This window comes from Danio rerio, chromosome 18 (genome assembly GCF_052040795.2).
Source record: "Danio rerio strain M-AB ecotype USA chromosome 18, GRCz13ab, whole genome shotgun sequence".
Taxonomy (NCBI): domain Eukaryota; kingdom Metazoa; phylum Chordata; class Actinopteri; order Cypriniformes; family Danionidae; genus Danio; species Danio rerio.
In genome coordinates, this window is record NC_141038.1 from 23,774,379 (window position 1) to 23,799,219 (window position 24,841).

Genomic DNA, 24,841 nt, shown 5'->3' on the forward strand with positions numbered 1-24,841 from the left:
AAACTTAAAATATTTTAAGGGAAATTTTTAAAAGTGGTTCTTGGATGAGTTGTAGAATATTTGTCTGACTAAATTGAGAGATCTTTTATCATTATTGTTGTTTGTTTTTGCAGGATTCTTATTTACTAAGAAACTGTTATGTTTGTAAATTATGGCTGTTGTGTGCTACAGCACCATGATCATTCATTTACGTAAGTTTAATATTGTATTTAATTTTTAAATAAAACTTAACCCAGTTCAATCCATTTGTAAATTCAGTAAATCATGACTCTTAAGGCTGATTTATGATTCTGCATCAAGTGCACGCATATGCTCCAGTGCAGCATGTCGCAACGACATCTAGCGCAAGCTCTGATTGGTTGGCTTGTGAGCGCAAATGAGTGTGGGTGGGACGAGAGTCGTGCGAACCTGTTGGAGCGAGTGTTTACAAGTGTCGAGTGCCGTGAAGGAGGTATAGATTGAAACTTTTGTTTTGTGTTTACCTTCTAATTAAAGCTGTTGCACGTCCGCCAGTTCCTGCCTCAATATGAGCCAGTTTGAGCTACTTCTACATTAAGGTACGATTCAGAAAAAACAAAACACCAGCAAAGAAACTCGACACAGTGGAACATAAAAACCTTACTGCCAGCTTGCGTTATTGCAGACCAACACAAACATGCATCGTGGGTCAGACCGATCACTCAACACACAAGTATAAACCAGACTTTCCTCTGAATCATTTGAATCAGTGAGTTGTTTTCTACAGACTCATTCTAAATGGATCCTTTGAATCAGTGAGTTGTTTTCTCACCAGAAAGAGCCTAATAGCCTGTTTCCACTGAGTGGTACAGTACAGCTTGGGTCGGAACAGGTCACCTTTATCAGGCTTGCATTTCCACTGCCACTGGGCATGGTAGTTTTAACTTTTTGAGAGGTGGATTACAATATTTAGGTTTAGGGTGGATTACAATCTGAAAGGCTCATTCTTGAAGACCTAATCCCTTCCAAGGGTCCCTCTGATGGGATTAGAGCATAGGGATGAGCTGTTCTGAATTGAGAGAAGTGGGAGTTTCCATCAGTTATATTTTTCAAACTCCTTCATTCTAAAGGGCTCTTCGAAGTGGCTAGTTTTTTAACACTTCGGTTTGGAAAGATACTTAAATATGTGGGCCATGTTTTTTTCACTTGAAGGGCAATACATCTTGTTTGGAATGCAGCGACACTGTTTGAATCATTTGAATCATTAGTTGTCAGCTGGAGACTCGCTCTGAATCATTGAGAACAGATGTGATTGGATCAGATCATTTCACATAATTTGTGAACCAATTCAACTGATCATGAATCTAACACCAATATCTTTTTTACGATGATATCTTCCTTTTTAGAATAACCTTTTACTCAGCTTTTTTTTTTAGAAGAAAAGTACAATATTTTGTTTAGTAAAATACTAAAATAAAAATGCTCCAATAACGTATTATTACTACTTAATAATACTAAGATACTTAAGATACTTAATCATAATAATTAATGAATAATTCTTTATGTTTATGTAGTGCTTTTCTGGACACTCAAAGCGCTTTACACATGGGGGGATTGTCCTCATCCACCACCAGTGTGCAGCATTCACCTGGATGACACAACAGCAGCCATATTGTGCCAGACATCACACCACAATCAGCTAATTAGTGGAGAGGAGACAGAGTGATGAAGCCAATTATGATATGAGGATGGTTATAAGGCTATGATGAACAGAGGCCTACTCTTTTTCTTTGGACATCCGGTTTAACGTCTCATCCGAAAGACACCACTCTCTGAGCAGTATAGAGTCCCCTTCACTATACTGGAGTGTTCGGTCCCACACAGACCGCAGGATGAGCGCCCCCTGCTGGTCTCACTAACACCATTTCCGGCAGCAACCTAGCTTTCCCATGTGGTCTCCCCTCCAGGTAATGACCAGGCACAGGCCTAGCTTCAGTGGGTGACCATGCAAGAGTTGCTAAGAGCAAGCTGCCGGCTACTTAAAAAATCTACTTAAGTACATTAGTTAAATAAGTAGTTTCAATCCACTTCTGCAGCAGACCACTCAGCCAGTTGACCAAGCAGTGTAGAGTAGCCTTTCAGGGGGGTTAGAAGGAACATTATATTAAATGTGATCTCAAAGCTGTTGTGTGTACTAATATTATCATGAGCTTGAGATGTTTGTGGTGGTCATTAAAACTGATGGTGAAGTGTCCTCCGTAAATGAACTTCTCATATGTGTTTGTCAAGGTGACGGAGCTAAAGAGTCTGGCCAATCATGTGGTGGTGGGAAGTGTCTCGTGTGAGACGAAGGACTTGTTTGCTGCACTGCCACAAACAGTAGCTGTGGATATTAATGACCTGGGCACCATCAAACTCAGTCTAGAGGTCACCTGGAAGTAAGTTCAACCTTTCACAATCACAAAGCATTTTAAGAAAGTGCTAAATTATTCAATTTGACAACTGATTTGATTTAATTTAATATTATTAGATTTATACTTTTAATTAAATGATAATTTTATTTGATTTCACTGAACGCACTGCTAACATGAATCTCTTGTCTTCTCTAGTCCATTTGACAAAGATGATCAGTCGTCTTCAGCCAGCACCGTGAACAAAGCTCCTACTGTCAACAAACGCTTTTCTACCTACAACCAGAGTCCTCCAGATACTCCTTCTCTACGAGAGCAGGCCTTCTATGTGAGTCTGCCCATTCTCTGCATTTAGCTTTTCATCTCAATGCCTTAAAAGGAATAGTTTACTCAAAAAAATGAGGGCCAGAATTATGTCATTACTCACCTTCGAGTTGTTCAAGTTGTGCTTCAGACTGTTATAAGCTGTTTGCTGTGGATTTAAGGTAATATTGTAATGTTGTAAATTGTGTTCAGTTTCTTAGACATTTATCATTTTGCTTCAGCAGGAGCAACAGGCATTACTTTTGGTTTGCTTCAATTTTTATCCTGAAAGTAATGGCAGTTTTTATTGAATCTCCAAGAATCACAGTTTCAGCTGTAAATCTTTTTTAATGTTTTACTGGGGAAAAAAATAGCATATTCACTCACCGGCCACTTTATTAGGTACACCTGCTTACCTTCACATTAATTCTAATTTCTGTTCTGCCAATCACATGGAAGCAACTCAATGCATTAAGGCATGTAGACATGGTCAAGACAATCTGCTGCTGTTCAAACCGAGCATCAGAATGGGGAAGAAAGGTGATTTAAGTGACTTTGACTGTGGCATGGTTGTCGGTGCCAGACGGGCTGGTCTGAGTATTACAGAAACTGCTGATCTACTGGGATTTTCTTGCACAATCATCTCTAGGGTTTACAGAGAATGATTCAAAAAACGGGAAAATATCCAATGAGCGGCAGTTCTGTGGGTACAAATGCCTTGTTGATGCCAGAGGTCAAAAGAGCATTAACTCAAACTACTACTCGGCACAACCGAGGTATGTAAGCATCTCTGAACACATAACACGTCCAAACTTAAGGCAGATGGGCTACATCAGCAGAAGACCACACTGAGTGCTACTCCGGACAGCTAATAACAGGACACTGAAGCTACAATTTGCACAGGCTCACCAAAATTGGTCAATAGAAGACTGGGTAATCGTTGCCTGGTCTGATGAGTATTCTGCTGTGACATTCAGATGGTAGGGTCAGAATTTGGCGTCAACAACATGAAAGCATGGATCCATCCTGCCTTGTATCAACGGATCAGGCTGGTGGTGGTGGTGTAAGGGTGTGGGGGATGTTTTTTAGCACACTTTAGGCTCATTAGTACCAATTGAGCATTGTGTCAAAACCAAAACCTACTTGAGTATTGTTGCTGACCATGTTCATCCCTTTTTGACCACAGTGTAGCCATCTTCTGATGGCTACTTCCAGCAGGATAACAAGCCGTGTCAATCATCTCAGACTGGTTTCTTGTATATGGCAATGAGTTCACTGTACTCAAATGGCCTCCACAGTCACCTGAGCTCAATCCAATAAAACATTTTTCAGATGGAAAGGGAAATTCACATCATGGATGTGCAGCCGACAAATCTGCTGCAACTGCATGATGCTATCATGTCAATATGGACTGGAATCTCTGAATATTTCCAGTTCCTTGTTGAATCTGTGCCACAAAGGATTAAGGCAGTTCTGAAGGCAACAGGGTCCAACCCGGTACTAGTAAGGTGTACCTAATAAAGTGGCCAGTGAGTGTATATCTTAGATGGTCGGAGGGTTAGCGGATTAACAACTTATCTGAGAAACTAAACTTTTCAATTTCTTAAGTTTTATATTTTAACATGCATATTTAAACTATATTTAGCTGTATTTACTATATTTAGCTATATTAAAAAGCTTTATTTAAACATGTTTAACCTTTCTATTCTTTAAATCCTTTGAACTCTACTTTAACTCAGCTGCCATAATTCCTCTATTTTGCTTGGATATTGGAGCATAATTTATTTAATCTGAATTGATTCAAACCAAACATTTCTGCAAAGTGCATACCGCCATAATGTCGATAAACCTCTATTCTCTCTCCCCCGTCCTAATGGAGATCTCACAGTTCTCCAGACCCTCTGAAGATTGAAATTAGCACAGCAGGATCTCCACGAGGACTTAATAGTAGCCATTTCTCAGAAGCATCTTCATCTCATGTGGTCACAGTAACGTACAGTGTCTGCATTTCAGACCAGCTCGATAAAACAGATGAAGTTTGGCTAGCTCATAACTTTGCTGGGTCAGATTACCTGAGGCGAAAAGAGATTTAGCGTTAGCTTGCTCATATTCTTCTGCTAACTGCATGCAGACAGCTCCACGTAGCCTGATGTCCAAACAGCGCTGGTCCTTACTGGATGTGTTCAGAGACACACTGACAGAGAAACTGACTCAAAGCTGCTCATATAGTGATGTCACTTCTGTTCGCCTCGGCTCGGCTCTGCTTACCAGTCATGTAAGTGCGCTCGACCTGTAGCGCTAGTTGGAAATAGCCAGTAGTTGACTAGAAATGTGTGACAAAGCAGGATTGTATGGTGTTAATTAGTAGTTTCTGTCCTCTAGCTAGAAAATGATAGCTGTTGTAGTGATGATGTCTCGTAGTTTTTGTCACTTGTCTTTAATTAAATAGAGCAAATAGGATTCCTGTGCATGTTAGTCATTGTCTGTCCGGCTGTGAGTGACAATCGTAGCATCCACCACTATCAATAATGCATTCACTGATGCTGCTGTTGTTTTGAAGGGTGTACGCATTAGCTTGGCGAGGCAGAGAGTTAATTAGAGGGAACGGGGAGTGTGTTTGTGTGCTGGGCCTGACGCCAGTCCACTCTCCACTGTAATGACTCTTTGTGAACAAAGATACACACTAATGCTGAGTGACGGAGAACACACTCCTGTCACCCTACTGTACTCTTTTAGCCCTCTAGAAACTGTTCTGCTGTCTGTTTATAGTCTACATGTATTAGTGAATTAAACATTGGACTTTTACATGACTCCATCAGGGCTTCAACACAAGCATCATGACTGTTTATGAAAATAGAAAGTCTCTTTAAGGCATGGTTGTTCACTGATCTTTGTGACATCTCTGGCAGCTATTTTTTTTTGTTGATAATGAGTGCATATTTGATTAAGGAAAGACAGAAATCTGTGTCAATGTTATTTTTGAAACCTAAAAATAAGCTACAACTAAAATTAAAACTAAAAATAAACTATATGTACACATAAAAAATGGAAAGCTGCAATATTATCAAAATTACTAATCTAAAAATTCAGAAAATATATAAATAAAAAGTCATTCAAATTAATAGTTTACTGGATTTTATATCAAAAATATGTATTCTATGCATTTTGTGCTGAAAAATTATTAGATTAATCGATTCTGCATCAATTTGAAGATTTTCAAAATGCCTCGCCAATCTCTCTTGAATTAATCAAAGTCCCTTTAAGGCAAGTCATTTAACTTGGCAGCCATCTTTGAAGCATCTCTCGGGCAGTATGTTCTGGCATTCTGTTTAAATAGGGAAACATATAATTTTTCAAAAGTGCTTGCAAAGCTTACGATTAATTGTCATATTAGGAATCACCAATAAAATTAAAGAGCCCCTATTATGCATTTAAAAACGTCATGTTTTGTTTTTGGGGGTCTTTAGCAACAGGCTGATAAGCATGCAAGGTCAAAAAACATTTATAATAGGCATTTATTTTTACCTAATTATCCCAATGACCCCCATATGATTCGTTCAACCATTCATTTGTTTTCAAACCCCTCCTTAGTACGATGCTTATCTGCGCTGATTGGTCCGATGACCCAGCTTGTTGCTATTGCTCGACTGCGTTCAGCGTGAGACAGAGAAATGCCCACCACAGCTTATCAACAATTTTGAAGTAGTCAGAGTGCAGAGTGTTGTGTGAGCCCAATGCAGGACTGCATTAAAGCAGTGCAGTTTAACACCAGCATCTTGCTCTATTCTTAACCATAAGTAATAACAGTGAAACACATTCAGTATTAATCCACACAGTGGCAAAAGCTGAACAATTTTGCCTCATGCCGCACGTGTGTAGGAACAGCTGATGGTGGCCATAGCAATGAAAAACGGCAGTGAATCGTGAGCTCACAAAAGTATTTAAATCCAAAAAACAAAGTGGCACGTGTCACGTTTTCAACGTGGCTTTAGACGCAATATGAGAATATAAAGAGTTAACCAGATACAGTACAAGCAGTTGAATTCGATACATAATCTGCAAGCCAAAGAAAACAAGGAGGCAACCATTTTAATTGCACTTACTTACACTTGTGAACTGGAGGAAGAAACTGATCTATGATCTGTGTACTGTAAAGTTCCTGTCAAGCTCTGACAAAGTCACATACATCAATAGTCTTTTCTGATCCTTCCTTTAACAAACGGCTTACAAACCGTTGTAAGCGTGTAGATTGCTGAAGCGTCATCAGAAAAATAAAAGGAACATAGGCTATACATGGGCCTATAATGCTGAGGTATTTTTGCAAAAATAAACTTGAACCACTGACTCTTCACAGCCTCATCTTTGGGTAGAGAAAATAACTTTCCCTCACACTTCAGAAGTCAGCGTCTTCGTGACTTGATTCAACCAGGAACTGCTACAGTATTTGTCTTCCTCTTTTTCTTTTTACAATGTTTGTGGGAGGGGTCAGGGGTTAAAATTTTCCCGGATTTTTGTGCGCAACAAATGGAAGGGGTTTGAGTTCTGTATCAATGTCACGCTGACATGACTAAAAACTCATTATAGCGGCGATTCATTCAAACCACTGAGTCGACTCTTTATAGATGAATCAATGGTTTTAAACATGCCGCACTTTCAGATGTAAGCCTTAGCTGGATATTTCATTTCACTTAAAGCTGTGTTAAACATTGCATGGAAGGTCATTTTCAAAAACCCAAAATATAGGCTTTTTAAACAACAACTGTCGCTTTAGTTTAATTTCTAAACATTTTAATCACACAAAGCCTGCAGAAACTGACATTTGATCGGAGCTCCTACACCAGAGAAGAATCAGTCTATATTATAGTGTCATATTCAATAGTCTTTGAATCAATGCACTTACTGTGCTTAAAATGGGGCTGTAGGCTAGTTTTTATTAATACTCTCAAATGCTTACAAGAAAGTGTGTTTTTGTACTTTGCCTTGTATGTCACCAGATTAATATAAACAGCTAACTATAAACCCTCTTTCATTTCACTTAAACCTTTCCTACTTTATTAATAATTATTTTTGTTTGTATATTTATGGGAAATTGGATGCTAGCAGAGTATGGCTTTTTGTAAAGCATAGTGCCGTCTATTGAAAAAACTGAGCTCAGAATCAATTTAAGAGAGAATAGCAATGCATTTTGAAATTTGCAGAATTATTTGAGCAATTTTTAGCCATAGCTCTTATACCAGACTTCTTATAGAAATAATTACTTTAAACAATATTACCACCCCCAGATTTGTACTTTTTGTCAATTTAGTCCACAGTCTTTGTAGTTTTAACTAACATCAGTGCAAGTCATGTGAAAGAGCCTTCTCTTTAACAATCATAATCATTACTTGTATTCCTCACAATCTCTTTTGTCCTCACTAGAACATGTTGAGGAGACAAGAAGACATGGAGAACGGGACAGCCTGGTCAAACTCCTCTGAATCCTCAGACGACTCATCCAGTCCTCAGCTCTCCTTAGCAATGCGTCACGCTCACAAAAACTTGGTTCAGCCTGAGGTACAAGCTGCTCCTCCTGCCATCGAAATCTCATTTGCACCCCGCGAATCAGCCACCTCTACTCCCACCCGCCTTGCCAATCAGAAGGAAGAGGACGAGGAAGAGGAAGAAGATGAGGATCTAAAGAAACCAGCAGCCACCATAAGAGTCACAACAGAGGCTCCTGCAAAACCGGAAGTGCCCAATGGCCATCCTCGCTACTCTCGCTCGCTTAGCCATATTAGCGAAATCAGCGCAGATGGTGTTTTGACAGAAAGATTGGCTGGGGAATCCGACGAAGTGACTTCAACGGTCTCTTCGGTATTAGATAGTGACATTTCCATGGATGTTCCTCACCGAGCAGAACTGTGTTTTGTTGTACCAGACACTCAGGAGAGCTGCTCTGTTCCTGATCCCTCAACAAATGAGCCATCGTGTCCTGCTGAGCCAATGAACTGTTCAGAATGTCACTCTCCTGCTGAAAGCGTAGTTCGTGAGACGGCTGCTGAGAAAGCTTCAGAGCTCACCTGTGGAGATAAAGACTCTGCCCACAATGCTTTGTCCCAGCAGATGGACAATGGAGATTGTAGAACTGATTCCTCTCATGAGCCGCAACACACAAAGACACAAACAGACAATCTGCTGGCAGAGAAGTCTGGCTCTTTGGTGGACAGCAGATCTGTGGGTGGTTTGGAAGGACAGTCCGTGGACAATGGTCTAGAGGAGGCCCTAAGTGGCGTTTTATCCTCTCTTGATGATTACCGAGGCCAGTTCCCTGAACTACAGGTTCTTGAGCAGGAGCTGAAGATGCTGGAGGAGACTCTCACGGTGAGTGTAAAGTCTTGATATTGATTGTGGGTTTGCTATTTGGGTTAGGGTCATTGGTAGGGGTTGAACGACTTTAGATTTTTGAAAGTAGAGTTGATGTGGACTAGATGCTGGTGACGTTTTTAACCCTTTCAGGCTCAAATAAAATTTTAGAAACAGACAAAGTCTATGCTTTTAACTGTTGCAAATCAGCATCGCCTGCCTTGAGAGGGTTAATAGCACCTTTCACACAGTGGCACCGGTAAATATATGGAAAATATCCATAACTACTTGACAGTAAATTCATAAAAAAAGTGTTCACACAGACGTTCCGTAAATTTTCCGGAAAAGACCATTCACACATCCATTCCAAAATACAGGTAAATTCTGACATCATTAACCAGAAAAGACCTGAAAACAGCAACGTTTGCATTTGTAAACCTAGAAGGGGTCAGCCTTTTCTTGATGGTTTCACTTTTATTTAAAGCTTTAGCATTCATGCAGCTTCTTTGCGAGACATCCAAAGGCAGAAACGCAAACTGCAGCTAAATGTTGACACACTTGACGACATTACAAATTCTGTGGATGGATAAGTATTGTGAACAACTTATATTAAAACATATGGAGGAACACTTTCACATGTGGAGATATTCATAATGTGTGTGTGTTGGCTTCCTCCCTCACTCGTCAAGAAACTGAAGCAGAGCTTGAAGATAAACAAACAACAGTTTATCATAAGCATTTTAACGATAATTTTTACACAGTTGGCATTAAGAAGGAACATAGAAACGTTATCTGAATAACATCTAGTAACTAAATGTGTCTGGAAAAATATTCAAAGGCTTTTATTTTTTATAAACAGCGTGGATGTGAATGTGCCTGAGTGTTCTGATTGGCTAAAGTAGATGTCTCACGTCAGCGCGTTCTAGACGTTAGACGTGAACAAGCTCTTTCCGGCAATTTTCCTTCTGCTTTCACCCGGCGCAGCATTTCGGCAAATTACCGGTAATGCTACAACTTCTCTTTCCGGAAAATTGCTGAATTTACCAGTATTATCAAAAAGGGCCTGTTCACACATACAGAACTTTCTGGAAAATTGCTGGTAATTTTCCGGAAAGGTCTGTATGTGTGAAAGGGGCTAATAAAACACAAGATGCAAAGGCTTTGCAACATGCCACAATTTGCGATTTATTTGCAGGGAATATATACACATGCTGTTTGACAGCTCATAACATGTTGCAAAAACATTGCAGCATTACCAATGATTAGTTTTACTGCAAAACATATGCACTGTCAACACTTTCATTTCGTCAATAATGCGACATTAGCGCCTAGGCTAATTTTGCTGCTAACAGTCAACACATTGATCAGTGCACATTCTCCTAAGAATAAAACAATCAGGAATGGACAGTATTTATGATGTATGTATTTCAAATACAAATTTCAAATACAAAATAGTATTTTGTAATTAGTATTTTATGGGGTTTATTTAAATGGGTTAACATTTTGTATCAAAATACTTTGGTGTCTTGTATTTAGTCTCTTGTCTACATGACGACATCATAAAAATGCGGCCTCAGATTGATACTTTCTGTACTAAAAATGATAGTTTTGGATTGATTGCTGATGTAGATGACAAGAAAATAGAATAAACAACATACAAATAAGTTCTACAGTGGCAATTCCTTCAATACTTCATTGGCTGTTTCAAATGCCGTTAGATGATCTGCAGTGCAGATGCAGAGTACAGTCAAAGACAAAATGTCAACTTGGCACAATACAGTATATGAGACACAAATATTTAATAATACTTATTAAAAACACTGTTTTCACAATGATTAAAGAGATCATCTTTAAGACAGGACTTTCTGTATAAACTTACAAAATTATGCTAAAATAAAAGAAAGTCAGTAATGGTGACCTTTAATGGTGAAGAGATTGATCAAATATGCCTGTTGATTGAAGGTTGCGAAGAAAAGTTATGCTTCCTTGTAAAAGTATTTGGTAGTATTTTTTAAAATACAAAATACAGTATTTTATTTGGATACTTGTTGTGGCTGCTGTATTTTGTAGTTTATTTTGATACATGTAAAACTGAGGCATTTAGTATTTTAATGTAAAATACATTACAATGTATTTGTGCCAATCCCTGGTAACAATAACAGATATTTTAGTGCTGAAATAATACATACGTCCTCAGCACACAGATTCATGTTAAGTTATTGATAACCCAAAAAAGACAAAGGCTATAACGTTAAGCTTTACTACACTGTTGGAGATTTGCTCATAAGCATGTTTTACCACTATGATGGTACACGCTTGAAAGCTGCTCAAATCCTGCTCAAGTCAGGCGTTCACTGGCTCATCTTAGTTATCCGAATTCTCCTCACTGCACATTTTTGCCGCGTTCACTGGGGATAATGTTTACACACACTGGAGTTTGTGAAAGTTCACACAAGGTTCATGTGAATCTTTGATGCTGCCATAAGAAAAATAACATTATAAAATAACTTCAAATAGTCCGAGGGCAGTTTCATTCAGTGAACCACCTTAGTTTGTAAAGCTGTCATGCCAGGTCAAAAAACACGTGATCTGTGCAGAGCGACTATTCGACGTCAATCAAAAAGCATCACAGCAGAGCATCAAAGTCGATTAGTCGACTTGTCAGTGCAACTTCTAGTCAGTGGCGTGATTCTATTATGTGTTTTTGTGTAATTCTATTGGTTGATTCTTATTCTCTCACTTTTTTTTCTGTTATAAAATAGTTTTTGTGCCTTCGAGGGTACATTAATTCTAAGGTTGATTAAAACTCTCCTGACATCCAGATTTAAAAATAAAGTCCCATTGTTACATTTTTATTATTTGTATTTATTTGTAGGCAATACAATAGAAAATATTAAATTCAGAATTATAACAAAAAATGGTAATTAGTGGAATAACCCTAATTTTCAATTTTGACATTTTTATTTTGTTTTGTTTATTTTCTGGAGAGAAAAAAAAGTCTACCTATCTGTAAATCTTTCTTTCTAAGACTATGTGTCTAACACACATTAATAATAATATGTAAGTTAGTAATTATACACACTTTCTTGTAAACCAAAAGGTATGTGTGTGTATAAGAATACATATTTACAGTAGTCTACAGTAATGTATACAGTAGTCAACATTTGAAGTGGATCAAAAAAGATTATTGAAATTATCCTAAGACAAGAATGAGTGTTGATCAATAAATTTAGGACAACTTTGATAAAAGGTTTTCCACTTCCAATGTTGACCACTGTATAGCATGCAAGATGTGTATGCATATTGTATGACGCACTTGCGTTGTAGGGATTTGTTTATTAGTATAATTTGATAGTTAGACACCACATGGTATTTGTATTACTTTAACGTGACCCATCTGTTGTGCCTCTTTGACTTAGTATGCACCTCTGCCTTCACCACTGGTAAGATAAATCTAAATCGCCATATCGGATCAGTATTTGAACGCTTTTATGAGTTGGAGAAGGTCAAGGAAGTTGAAAGTGAAGTCCTGTTCTGTCCTGTCCAGCATACAGGAGGGCTTCACTGATTCCGGGCGTAGCTCTTCCTGATATATTAAATTCCTTTTGTTTTGGGTGCAGAAGCCTTTGGGTGTTTCTAAAATGCAAGACCCTTGATAACCATCAAAGTCTTAGATCCGGGTTTGGGTCCAAAGGCTTTGGTCTTCATCTATAGAACAATAGAGTTCCTCAAAGACTCACCCTATGCTTTCATTATTAACCGCTTCATCCTGCTTAGTCACAGACTAAACAGTGTGTCTTTTTCCAGAACTGGCCTTTTGAATGTTCCAGGGTTTTATAAAGGAAACTGTTATTGACAGTGTTTTTGTCAGGTTGTTGATTAACAGATATAATTGTTCCACAGTTTGTAAAAAGCAAACACTGCCTTTGCAGTATTGCACTTTACTTGTAAAGGTGGAGTGGGAGTTTCAGAAGAAAGACTAGGTGTTACTTTCATAGACAAGGTTAGTTAGCGATTATATCACAGTAGCCTTTTGTGGCTATACTTTCTTTCATTCATTCATTCATTCATTCATTCATTCATTCATTCATTCATTCATTCATTCATTCATTTTCTTTTTGACTTAGTCCCTTTATTAATCTGGGGTTGCCACAGCAGAAAGAACCGCCAATTTATCCAGCATTTAATTTACGCAGCGGATGCCCTTCCAGCTGCAATCCATCACTAGAAAACATCCATACGCACTCATTCACACACATACACTATGTACAGTTTAGCTCATTCAATTCACCTATACCTCATGTTTTTGGACTTGGGGGGGAAGCACTCGTAGCACCTGAAGAAACCCACGTGAACACAGGGAGAACATGCAAATTCCACACAGAAATGCCAACTGACCCAGCCGGGGCTTGAACTGTGCCACTGTGCTGCTCTGGCTATACTTTAGGAACTGTAAAATTCCATTGTAAGTACATTATTGTTTTTGTGGTAATTTACTGTAAGGGAGTGCAGCACAGACCTTAAGGTGCCATATACTGCATTCATTTAATAAGATAAATTGTTCTCTGATATATACATAGTAGTTATGTGGCTTAGGTAAACTCAGAAATTCTCCACAAATTGTTTAATATGCTTATTTATTACTTCATAAAATATCCTTACAATCAAAGTTCCTTATTGACCATATTTGAAATGGTCATGAATATTAATGAGCTTAGCTCTAATCTGATGTATCTTTCAGTGCTTGCTCTAGCTCTCTCTCTTTCTCTCTCTCTCACACACACACACACAGAGCATGATGTACTCTGGAACAAAAATACTTGGGGAAAAAATCATACTAAAATAATAAAAAATCGTATTGAAATATTTTAACAAACGGAGTAGATGCCTTGCTAAATCTTTTTGGCTTAGGTGGTAGATAGGTTTATTTTAGTAGGAGTGAGTGAGATATCTAATTCAAACCACCAGATAGAGTAACCTGAAATAAAATACATGCTAAATTTTAATTTATCTCGACAAAAGAAACTGACAGAGATCTATTGTGTTGTATTTTGAATTGATAATGTAAATGAAAACACGGCAAATAATTAATCAATCTCCACTTATACAGATGATGTTTAATAAAGTATATTGCGATTCTTTTACTCCAGAAAAATCACATTAAAAAAGCTAAGTGATATGATAATATGCTTAAATGTGTGTTTAACAAAATACTCTGCAGTCTACGTGTGTTTGTTACCTCAAATTACAAATATATACTGCAAATGATCTTGTTCCTTGCTCACCCTGATCAACTATTATTAATCTATTTTTCTGGTGGGGTTTCTGTTTCAAATTTTTGGTGTTGACTATTGATCTTGAAGTGTAAAATTTATCAAATGATCATGATTGTTTCATTTGACATTATATGGAAGACTAAGGGAATGATAGATTACTGTTCTGTTTGTTTACCTGCAGACGCGGAGTCGCAGTCGCTCCTCCAGTGTCAGTTTGACAGTTGAAACGGCTCTGGAAAGCTTTGACTTCCTCAACACATCAGACCTGGAGGAAGAAGAGGAGGAGGAGGAGGAGGAAGATGGAGAGAAACAGAGTGTGACAGACAGGTCAGAACTGGAGAATCTGCTGTCAAGTGCTGTTTTTAACACTAGATCGGTCAGATGTATTATATACCTAAATCCACCAGCTGTTTTTATGCTTTTTATGCTTTCATATGGCGAAAAATATATAAAATATATGATGTCACTGTATTATACCACTGTCTTTCTAAAGTATAATGTCTAGATACTGATACTCTGATACTGAGCACAAACTCAGGACACAACACTCACCCCTCATATTCATCATCACTCATGGCGTTTACTGCCTCTAATACCTGTTTCATGCCATTCATAAATTGCGACCTTTTATCCATTGTGACTCAAACTGATTACCACAATCTCTGGGTGAAAGAAGTTGCCTAGCAACATGGGAGCGCTGAAACATAAGCAGTGCACAAATGACAGGGGGACATAAAGGCATTGTATAGGTATATTTGACCTATTGCTGGAGCTTATAGGTACAGTTTATACATGATGTGTTTGTAGTCTGGTTTTATCCAAACTATTTTAAAAAGCAGGACTAAATTGTTGGTATTTTGTTATTTTTGGTTCTATTTTGGTAAAGGTCAGTGACTGAAGACAGAAAATCTGTTAACAAATAGCCATAGATATTTTCTACCCTGTGTTGATTCTAATCACGTTTAGCCAACATTTCCAGTCAAAATAAATATTTTCTACGTGACTCTACTGCCACCTAGTGTCTTGAAGAGTAAATGCTAAATTTCTTTTTCTGTAAATATATTTTTTGCGTTGCCCTATTGCTTTCCTTTTCTCTGACATTTGTTTTGTTTGTGTGTGTTGTGATAGAAGCAGCACTAAGGAGCGTCCCGCAGCTGTGGAGAGTGCAGGAGAGGACGAGGGCTGTGAGGCCAGATGTTGGGACACTCCTTCTGGTCCTATTAGTACAAATTGCCCAGCTCTAGATTACACCCTGCTGGTTCATCTCAAGTACTGCAGCTCACAGCTGCTGGTCAGTGTATTGTCGTTGTCTTGGAGTACTTCATAGACATTTGTTCTCACACGCATGTGTTAAAACATGAAATATTCAGAATGTGTCAAAAATTTTGTTCTTTTTCCATTTGTGTTAAATATGAAAATATGTTTTATTTTTGTAATTTGATGCAAAGATGATATAATACATACATAAATACATGTAAATGTTCATACGTTTTAAAAATATATAAATGTTAAAAACTTTCAAGGATTGCAAAAGAGAAGTGTTTCAGAATGGCAGTTTTCCTGAAGTTTTCTGCCAAAATCAAAGCTCTGTGGAACCAACTAAAATCATAAGCATTAGTTTAGTCATTTTACCTAGAAATATAAATGATAAAAATAGTTATGATTAATTTTACTGTTATTCTTAATACTACTAATAATAATACATTTTCTGAAGGTGTGGAAAAATGTAAATTGATATAATATAATATAATATAATATAATATAATATAATATAGGGTGATGTGGTGGCGCAGTGGTTAACACTGTTGCCTCACAGCAAGAAGGTTTCTGGTTCGAGCCTCAGGTGGGTCAGTTGGCAGTTTCTGTGTGGAGTTTGCATGTTCTCCTCATGTTTATGTTGGTTTTCTCCAGGTGCCCCGGTTTCCCCCACAGTCCAAAGAATTTGCGCTATAGGTGAATTGGGAAAGCTAAAATTGTCCGTAGTATATGTGTGAAAGAAAGTGTATGGTTGTTTCCCAGTGATGGGTTGCAGCTGGAAGGGCATCTGCTGTGTAAAACATATGCTGGATAAGTTGGCGGTTCATTCTGCCGTGTCAACCACAGATTAATTAAGGGACTTAGCCGAAAAGAAAACAATTGAATGAATAATATAATATAATATAATATAATATAATATAATATATAAAGTTATTTTACAACATAGTAATATTTCAAAATATTGCTGTTTTACTATATTCTGTCTAAACTAATGCTATCTTACTGTATTAATTTTCAAAATATTTTTCAATTACATTAAACAGATTTGTAAAACATTATAACCTACCAATGAAGTATATTAGACAACGTCACAATTTTAAAACCTTTTTAATATATTTTTTATTCAAGACATTTTGGTTACATCGTTCTTTTTCTTTTTATGTTAAAATGTGAAAATACATTATAGCCAACAGAAGTATTACTTAAAAAAATAGAAGTATTGCATACAATAATTATATAGAACAATGTCAAGTTAAATATAAAAAATACAAATCAAAGTAATAGTAATTCAAGCTTTTTACTTTTGTCGTGGGTTAGATATATTTTGCATGATCTAGATCTGGGGTCTAGAATCTTTTTTTCAGCAAAGAGCCATTTCAGATTTTTTTGGCAAATGCATTTTTTTAAAGAGCCGTTGGGGGTATATATAAAGCATCACATTGAGCAAGGCTCAATTAAGAAAGGATCATTTATAGATTTTTTTTCTTTTCACCATCAACACTCATGAATGTTGTTTGAATTTACATGCGCAAGGTTACCATAGAAATGTAAGTGACATGACTTTTATTGGTGTCATGATTCAAGTTACACCACAGCTCCGCACATGTGCATTGGTTGAAATGTTATTTTATTCTTACTCATTTTGCTGTAAAATATATACAATATAAATTCATTTTAATTGGATTTTTAATAGGAAACAGATTTTTAGGGACCGTTTCAATTTTATATTAAAGGGAGACAGCTGGAGAGCCACATATTTTTGGTCAAAGAGCCACATGTGGCTCCCGAACTATAGGTTCCATACCCCTGAACTAGATAGTACTGCATTCTTCTGCATTGTTTTCATTAGATTGGATACTAATGTCTTGCGTTTCTTTTATCTGCCTGTTCACCCACATTCAGATATTGTCTTGTGCTCTTATTAACAGAGATTAGGCACCTTTGGGCCTCTGCGCTGTGGAGAAATGTATGCTCTAGACCGACTTCTCAGAGAAGCAAGAGTTCTGGAGCTCATACGGTGGGCCGTGAAGGACTCGAGGGGTGCAGACGTCCAACCAGAAGAAGGTGAGACCCTTTCATATCAAACCACTACATTATTTCAATCTTTATCTGTGGTGTTTCAGACATACCAGCACTCTTATTTCCCTGCAAATGTGCATATACTGTTTTCTCACAGTTCTTACATGAGATCATTGTTTTCCTGGTGCAGTTGTTCCTCAGTTAGATCAGTGTCAGGGGGCCGTGTTGCTGTGGCGTCAGTGTACGGATGGCTGCGGCGTCTACAGCTCCTCCGCTGAGGCCTTCTTACAGGCGCTCAGTGATGCTTACGCTAGCAGACTCCCTGAGAGAGGAGCCGGCTTCACTGATGCAGGTAAATGTGTGTGTGTGTGTGTGTGTCTGTGTGAATGCATGAACAAGCCCTAAAATGGGGGATTGATTTCTAGATTAAAAAGGCTCCACAATCCATTAATCAACATGAATTACAACCTTACTCATAACTTCCTGTATTTCACCTCCTGAAGGTTTTTAATCTCCTGCTAGTCATTGATTTTGATGACACCGGGTGTAATTAAAAGCGTCTGCATTTCTGTAGACTAAATCATATTGTGGTTTAATGGTAGTGCTTAATCTATTATTGATTGATTTGCCAATAATCTTTGTAATTGTAATGGCAAATAATTTTCTTTATGTTCACAAGGAATATATTTTAATATGAAGACTGAAATTGAATAAAGTCAGAAAAAATTTGTCTTTTAGTTGCTTTAATTCTCTGGAGAATGACCAGTTTACTCACAGACGGCCTCTGTGAGCAAAAGATTCCCAAGGATGAACTCACAGGCATTTTTAAAGACAGTGTGCAAAGTTTTAGATAAGAATTTCTTTGCAGATTACAGATGGCTGTAATAGACCTTTGATTATAATGCATTTGATCTTTACTAACCTTAATCAATCATCAATATATAATTGTCAATCATCAATTTATGATCATCAATATTATAAAATGTCCATCACATAATCTTTACACCTCATCGATGGTCAGTTTAGCATGGATGTTAATATTGTTCTTAGTTTTACGGCAAATACAGATTTTGTGTTTTGAGTTTTACAATCACAGAACTATTGTGTTCTGGGTCTTAAATACTTAAAAATGTCTCTTTTTCTTCTGTTCATGTTAGGCAACTTCTAATACTCACTAAAATGCTTCAACAGTACTTTTTTATATATTAATTTTGGTTGTAGTCCTTTTCTTTTTCTTTCATTTGTCTCATTTTTATAAATGCAATTGTGATAAGAATCTTATATTTCATTTATATTACTTTAAAACCTTAAATTTGGGTTGGTAAAACCTCTAGATAACCTCTGTGTCGTGCCACTGTTCCACTGTGGACAGCATTATCAAATGTTTAATTATCTTATTAAAAAAATAATTAGCAATTATCTCACTCAATCTTGCAGTAACCTGGGTCAAGCGCTTCCGGTGAATTGTATGTGGTTAAGGTCTGTTTTCTTTAAAAATCAGCGATCTCCACTGCCTGATTGATATAAGGTATAAAGTGGGATCATTTAAGAAGCACTGCATTAAATTCCATTTCCCCCCGCCATGTCTTTAAAATATGAACATTTATTTTACTCCAGTATTTTTAATGGTGCTTCTGCACTCGCCTGCTGATCCTGACGAGCGTGTGCATGTAAACAGCTTTTCATCTCCTTTTACGCTTAAACAACAAAATGAATGTTGAAGTCGATTTAACTGATAGTATTTTAATTACATTACAACATTGATGCTGTAAAAGGAACTGTATAAAATTGAAAAAAGTCACAAGAACCGTTCACCGGTAGTATACCCTATATTGAAATGTTATCCATGTAAGGTACAAGTGAGGTAATAACTTCATTGCAATTTTAATAACTAATGAGTAGGGCCAGACAGAATCTTTGCTATTTCTGTTTAGAATCGTCTAGCATAAAAATCTTTATTTTATGCAGAACTGATGCAAATTGATTTTGAAAATATAATAACTAAAAATGTAAACATGAAATAAAAACTAACTTTTTAACTTATTTAAGGTTTACAATACAAATACAATCCAGTTGTTTGGTAAACATAATAAGTCTCTTTATGATATATCTGCTAAAAGACAGAAGATGTACAGTACAAAGTCTATTGTAAATAAATCATGTAAACATTTGCATAATAGTGAATAATAATGCTGAAATTAATATAAAAACCGAATAACTATATATTAACACACATTTACGTATAAAAATACATAGACTGTATGCACCTTGTAATAAGTAAACATTGAGCTTTTCACATATGCACAATAACAAAGGCTATTTACTCACTCACATGGACGCACACACAGGTTGTCCTCAGGGTCTTAAAAAGTCTTAAATCTCAAAAGCTCAATTTTAGGCCTTAAAAAGTGTTGTATGTCTTTTTTTTTTTTTCTTTTTTTTATCAGGTCTTAATTTTCCTTTGTTCCTTTGTCTATTAACACCCATACAATCACCAACAATCCATCTCAATAAAACTTTTTAACTTTTTATTAAATTTACAGTAACATTTGTTTAAAAGTTTTCCATTTATTTACTGCTGAAGATCCTGACCTGACCTAGATTTTTATTATTAAATTGTTATTATTGTATTATTAAATGTATTAAATTATGATCCATTTTGATAGGGCAAGTGAAAATCTTTTCCAGCTGGGTTATTAAAAAAAAAAAAACCTTAACATTAAGCCCTGTAAGTCTGAAATGTAATTCATAATGGTCTTAAAATATCTTAAATTTAAGAAACCCTGCACAATGTGAACATCTGAGACAACGCTTTTGACATGTTCTATATTGATCATTAAATTTAGTTATTAAATGGTCAATCATTGATTCTTTTTAAAGTCCTACCCTTATATTTACAGAGAAACAACATTCTTTTGAGTGTTTTGAGTGTTATTTGCACATCCTGACAGTGTGCCACATTATGCATTATTAAGGTTAACGATTAATTGGAAAGCTGTCATCCCTGCATTTAACCGTCTGTGTTGTTAGTTTTTCTGCGTCTGCTGGAGAGGATCCTGGAGAGGAAGCTGCCCAGGCGTGCAGGAGGAACATCCAAAGAGAGTCTCACCCTTTTCCAATTTTGGAGCTACCTGGAGGCAGAGGGAGTGAATGACTTGGACACACACATTCCTGAGCTGGCTGAAGAAGGTAGATAAGAGAGCCATAAAAAGAGGCATTTCATATGGACAGCAGTTTACGGCACAGTAACAAACAAGCAAGGAGTTTCTTATTTGCATCATAACATTGTATAAATGAATTTGTATACACAATTTTCTTAATTCTTGTACTTTTATTCATTCATTTGTTTATTTATTTTTAGTCATTGTAATTCCTTTGTCTTTTTATTTATTTTTAAACATTTATCCAAAATTGGAATTTTTATTTGAATTTTAATTCTTAACTATCATCGTCTTTTTGAATGTATTTGACACCTAATGGGATAGTGTTCCTTAAAACGAACATTTACTGACTATTTACTCTCTCTCAAGTGGTACCCTACCTTCCCTTTTTTTCTTTTTGAACATAAAGAAAGATTTAAAAAAAAAAATGCTGCTATTGAGTACCATAAATTATAAAGACATAAATATAAAATAGGTTAAAGGTTTTTTAAACTGTACTAATATTTCACAGTATTTCCACAATATTTACTCTATTGGTCATAAAGTAAAAGTAGCTTGGGTAAGACACTAATAAGAGACTTAAATTTTTCATTTGATAGATGTTTTAAACATTAGTATTCAAGTACTATTTAATCATAGATGTTATAATGTATTAGTTCATGTAATGTATATTTATATGTATGTTCTTAAAAACGTTAAAAACTTTTATCTAAATTATAAAGATATTTATCATAAATAAAACTCTTATATTGAAATTTAATAACCTTTCTTGCATGTATAAATAAACCAACATCATATTGACGTCAAATACTGACATTTATTTGTCAAGTATGTGTTAAAATCCAAAATCTGATAGATGTAATAGTGGTAACGTCCACACAATGCCAAGTTGTACCATCATTAGACGTTCATATTTTGTTGTTTTTAGATTGCGTTGGAAAGTGACCAAAGCAACGATTGCCTGAAGTTAGACATTGACGTCTGCCTGCTGTTGGGTTTTGACGTCAACCTGTTTTTCATTTCCAAACAAACTTTTCCTTCTGGGACATGTTGAGAAATCCTTTGAAAATGGGATCAAATGTGATTAACTGCAGCAAACAAAACCAAAAAACTAGAATACGATCACATCATCAGAAATGCAGAACTCCCACTGAAAATGGGCAAAGTCTGGTCACTTCTGTTTAGCAGCTGCAGATTGTTGTGAAGTAGCTGTAATGGCCCATAAGCACAATGGACTAGGCGTTTCTCCTTAAACATTCATTTGCAACAGTGATTATGTAAAAGTAACATGGAGCATTAAGAACGCCCCTGTTATCACCTCTTTGTGGTTGTGGTTTCGTCTGCTCCCCCACCTCCTGTTTTACTCTGCTGTGTATCTGTTTCATTAGTAGCTATGTGTCCATTGCTCTTCAAATTTACACAGATTGCGAATTGAAAAAAACAGCCGTATATCACAAACAAAAAATCTAATAAAATGGCACTTGCATGAGGTAGGTGCTTAGTATGAAAAATGATTTAGTAAAGATGCAATGGAAATAAACATTAGAAAGTCACATGATCATTTTGTTAAGATTTGTCTTTTTTGTATGTGTGTTTTCTTCTGTAAACCAGGCCACTTGAACAGATACAGCAGTGCTAATCTAAAAAAGTACATCTGAAAAGTCTAAATCCACAATTCCTCTGCAAAATTGTGTGGTATAACTTTCCATTCGTGACAGCTCCCAAGTATAAAGGGCTTTCTTTGCCATTAATAAAAATAATGGCTAATACCTCGACTGTAATATAAATAAACCTACCTATATCTGTCACCATGATTTGGGGATTTTTTTACTTGCATAGCACTCAGTTCATGTAAACACTCAATACATTTTAAAGCAACATTTAGAAATTTTGCAAAAGTTTTAAGCAATTTTTTTATGTAAAAGTGTGTAATGTCGGTGTTCTCCTCTTGCTCCTGCAGTGTGGCTGGTTCAGTGTCTGCAGTCTGGTGATCAGGATGTTCTGATCAAGTGCTTGAAGAAGCCCCCGGAGTGCAGTCTGAAGAGAGAGGGTCTGCGGGCGGTCAGTCTGCTGCTCCGGGACCCGAGAGGGAAAGTGTGCAGCGCCGCCAGTTCCCTGCTGAGGAGTCTAGCAGACCAGACCCGGCACAGGGAGAGGGTAAGTGGAGCCGCTGACTCTTTCTTTTGGGTTTTTGCTGTGAACATTTTGATTGGTTTGCAAGGAAAAATTTCAGGACATTTCAAGTTTATGGTTATTTATTAATTACTAGTCCAAAGTCTTCAGCATTACTGTTTTCTACATTTTTAAATTATAATAAAAGTTTAGGGATACATTTGAGGAAATACTTTTCTAATAATCTATGTGATCAAGTGGGATTTCCATGATAATTAATTTTTTGTAAAGTGTGTCCAATATAAATATGTGTGCATATCAATCTATATAATTTATAACTTAATAAAAATGTTCGTTTAACAAAAAAAAAAAAAAATTAATGACTTGAAATGCACAAATATCTGAATTAAAGTGTAAAAGTAAACTTTTATTTCAGTTACAAATGTAGCATTTCTTGTTTTTATTTAGCTTCTTGAAATATTAATACATTATTATATTCTTATAATATGACTATAATATGACTGCTTTTACATTTCCTTATTATTATTATTATTATTATTGGTATTATTATGATTAGTATTCATTCATTCATTTTCTTTTTGGCTCAGTATTGATTTGGGGTCGCCACAGTGGAATGAACCAACAACTTACCCAGCACATGTTTTACGCAGCGGATGCCCTTCCAGCTGTAACCCATCACTGGGAAATATTATTATTTACTATTATTATTATTATTATTGTTAATATTATTATTATTATTCAATAAGTTATAAGTTCAATAGTATTATTAAATTATATTTTCACAAATAAACATAAAACATGTTGATACTGTCTAAATTTCCATTATTAATGATGAACAGTTTTATTGATTCACAGAATAGAATACAGTATCTCTGACAGAATCAAACATTTACCATTAACAAACTAGTCCCTAACTTAGCCACTGTGGTCACAACTTGGCAATAATTAAATACGATTAAAACCTATGATATACAAAAGTCAGAAAGTAAATAATAAAAATAAAAAATTATAATAAATGACCCAAAAACCATTATAACATGTGCTTGATATGAGCTGTATCTTGTTGGATCCTGTTCCGGCAAATGTCAGATATCCGGTATTTATTTGAACTTATCCGGCATTAACTTTTGCGTGGTAAATACCTGCATGTGTGTGTGAGAGAGAGAGAAATATGAATGAGTTTGAGTGAAAAACAGCGAGCAAAGCTGTGTGGATCGCACATAGATAATGGTAATCACTTTCGACCAGTCAGCTTTCTTAAGTTTACAATCACTCTCATTGGTTGGTAATTATTGTTTCGCGTGCAATGAACAGCAAAAAAATAAATAATGGCATAGAGGCCTACATAAATAATATTTGCATTTGCAAAATGCCAGAGGCAGTCAAGCATAGATTATTTTTTAAAACCAAGAGTAAATCTGATAATGTTCCTGATCGAGAGATCTCAAGAAGAAGAAACTGCACAAATAGATCAGGATAGCAGGAGACAGAAGCAAAGCGATCCCAAGTCAGCCAGAAACTGTGGGCTTCTCTTGAAGATTGGAGTAATTTTTGCTTGGCACATAATAGTGAACTGAATGTCAGTAGTGTTCGTAAACTGGATATTGACGTTTCACATGACTTATGTTTGTAGCTACATGTTTGTTTGTTTGGGTTTTTTTCTCCATTGTTGACCCTTAACGTTATATTGCACAAAATAGTTAAAAACTGTTCAGAATTTTTTTTCAATTAACCGCTTAGTAACGTCATGTTCCAGAAAAACTGAAATTATGTGGTGGACATCGGTCACGGGAACTTTTATTTTCTGTTTTTGTACCAGAAATGATCTATTTACAAATTAAGCACTGATTATAACCATGACATGCAAGTAAATATTGCCAAAATGTTAACAATGCAGCATCCTTAAAATGCAAAGCAATAGTTCTGATGCTTTTGTCAATCACATGGGAGTATGATTAAACCACTCAGTGTCTCTCATTAT

At 36.2% G+C, this 24,841-nt stretch overlaps 1 protein-coding gene across 11 annotated transcripts in view; it reads left to right on the forward strand.

Annotated features, from left to right (window-relative positions):
• Positions 1-24,841, forward strand: part of ripor1 (RHO family interacting cell polarization regulator 1) — a 133,679-nt gene that overhangs the window by 103,323 nt on the left and 5,515 nt on the right. For 7 of the 11 annotated variants that reach the window (XM_087292372.1, XM_087292368.1, XM_087292370.1 and 4 more), the window contains 9 exon segments: positions 2,248-2,396; positions 2,568-2,697; positions 8,091-9,032; positions 14,472-14,617; positions 15,419-15,581; positions 17,476-17,611; positions 17,757-17,918; positions 20,597-20,755; positions 22,688-22,884. In XM_087292372.1, coding sequence (XP_087148498.1) covers positions 2,248-2,396; positions 2,568-2,697; positions 8,091-9,032; positions 14,472-14,617; positions 15,419-15,581; positions 17,476-17,611; positions 17,757-17,918; positions 20,597-20,755; positions 22,688-22,884 — 2,184 coding nt within the window. 11 annotated transcript variants of the gene reach the window in all.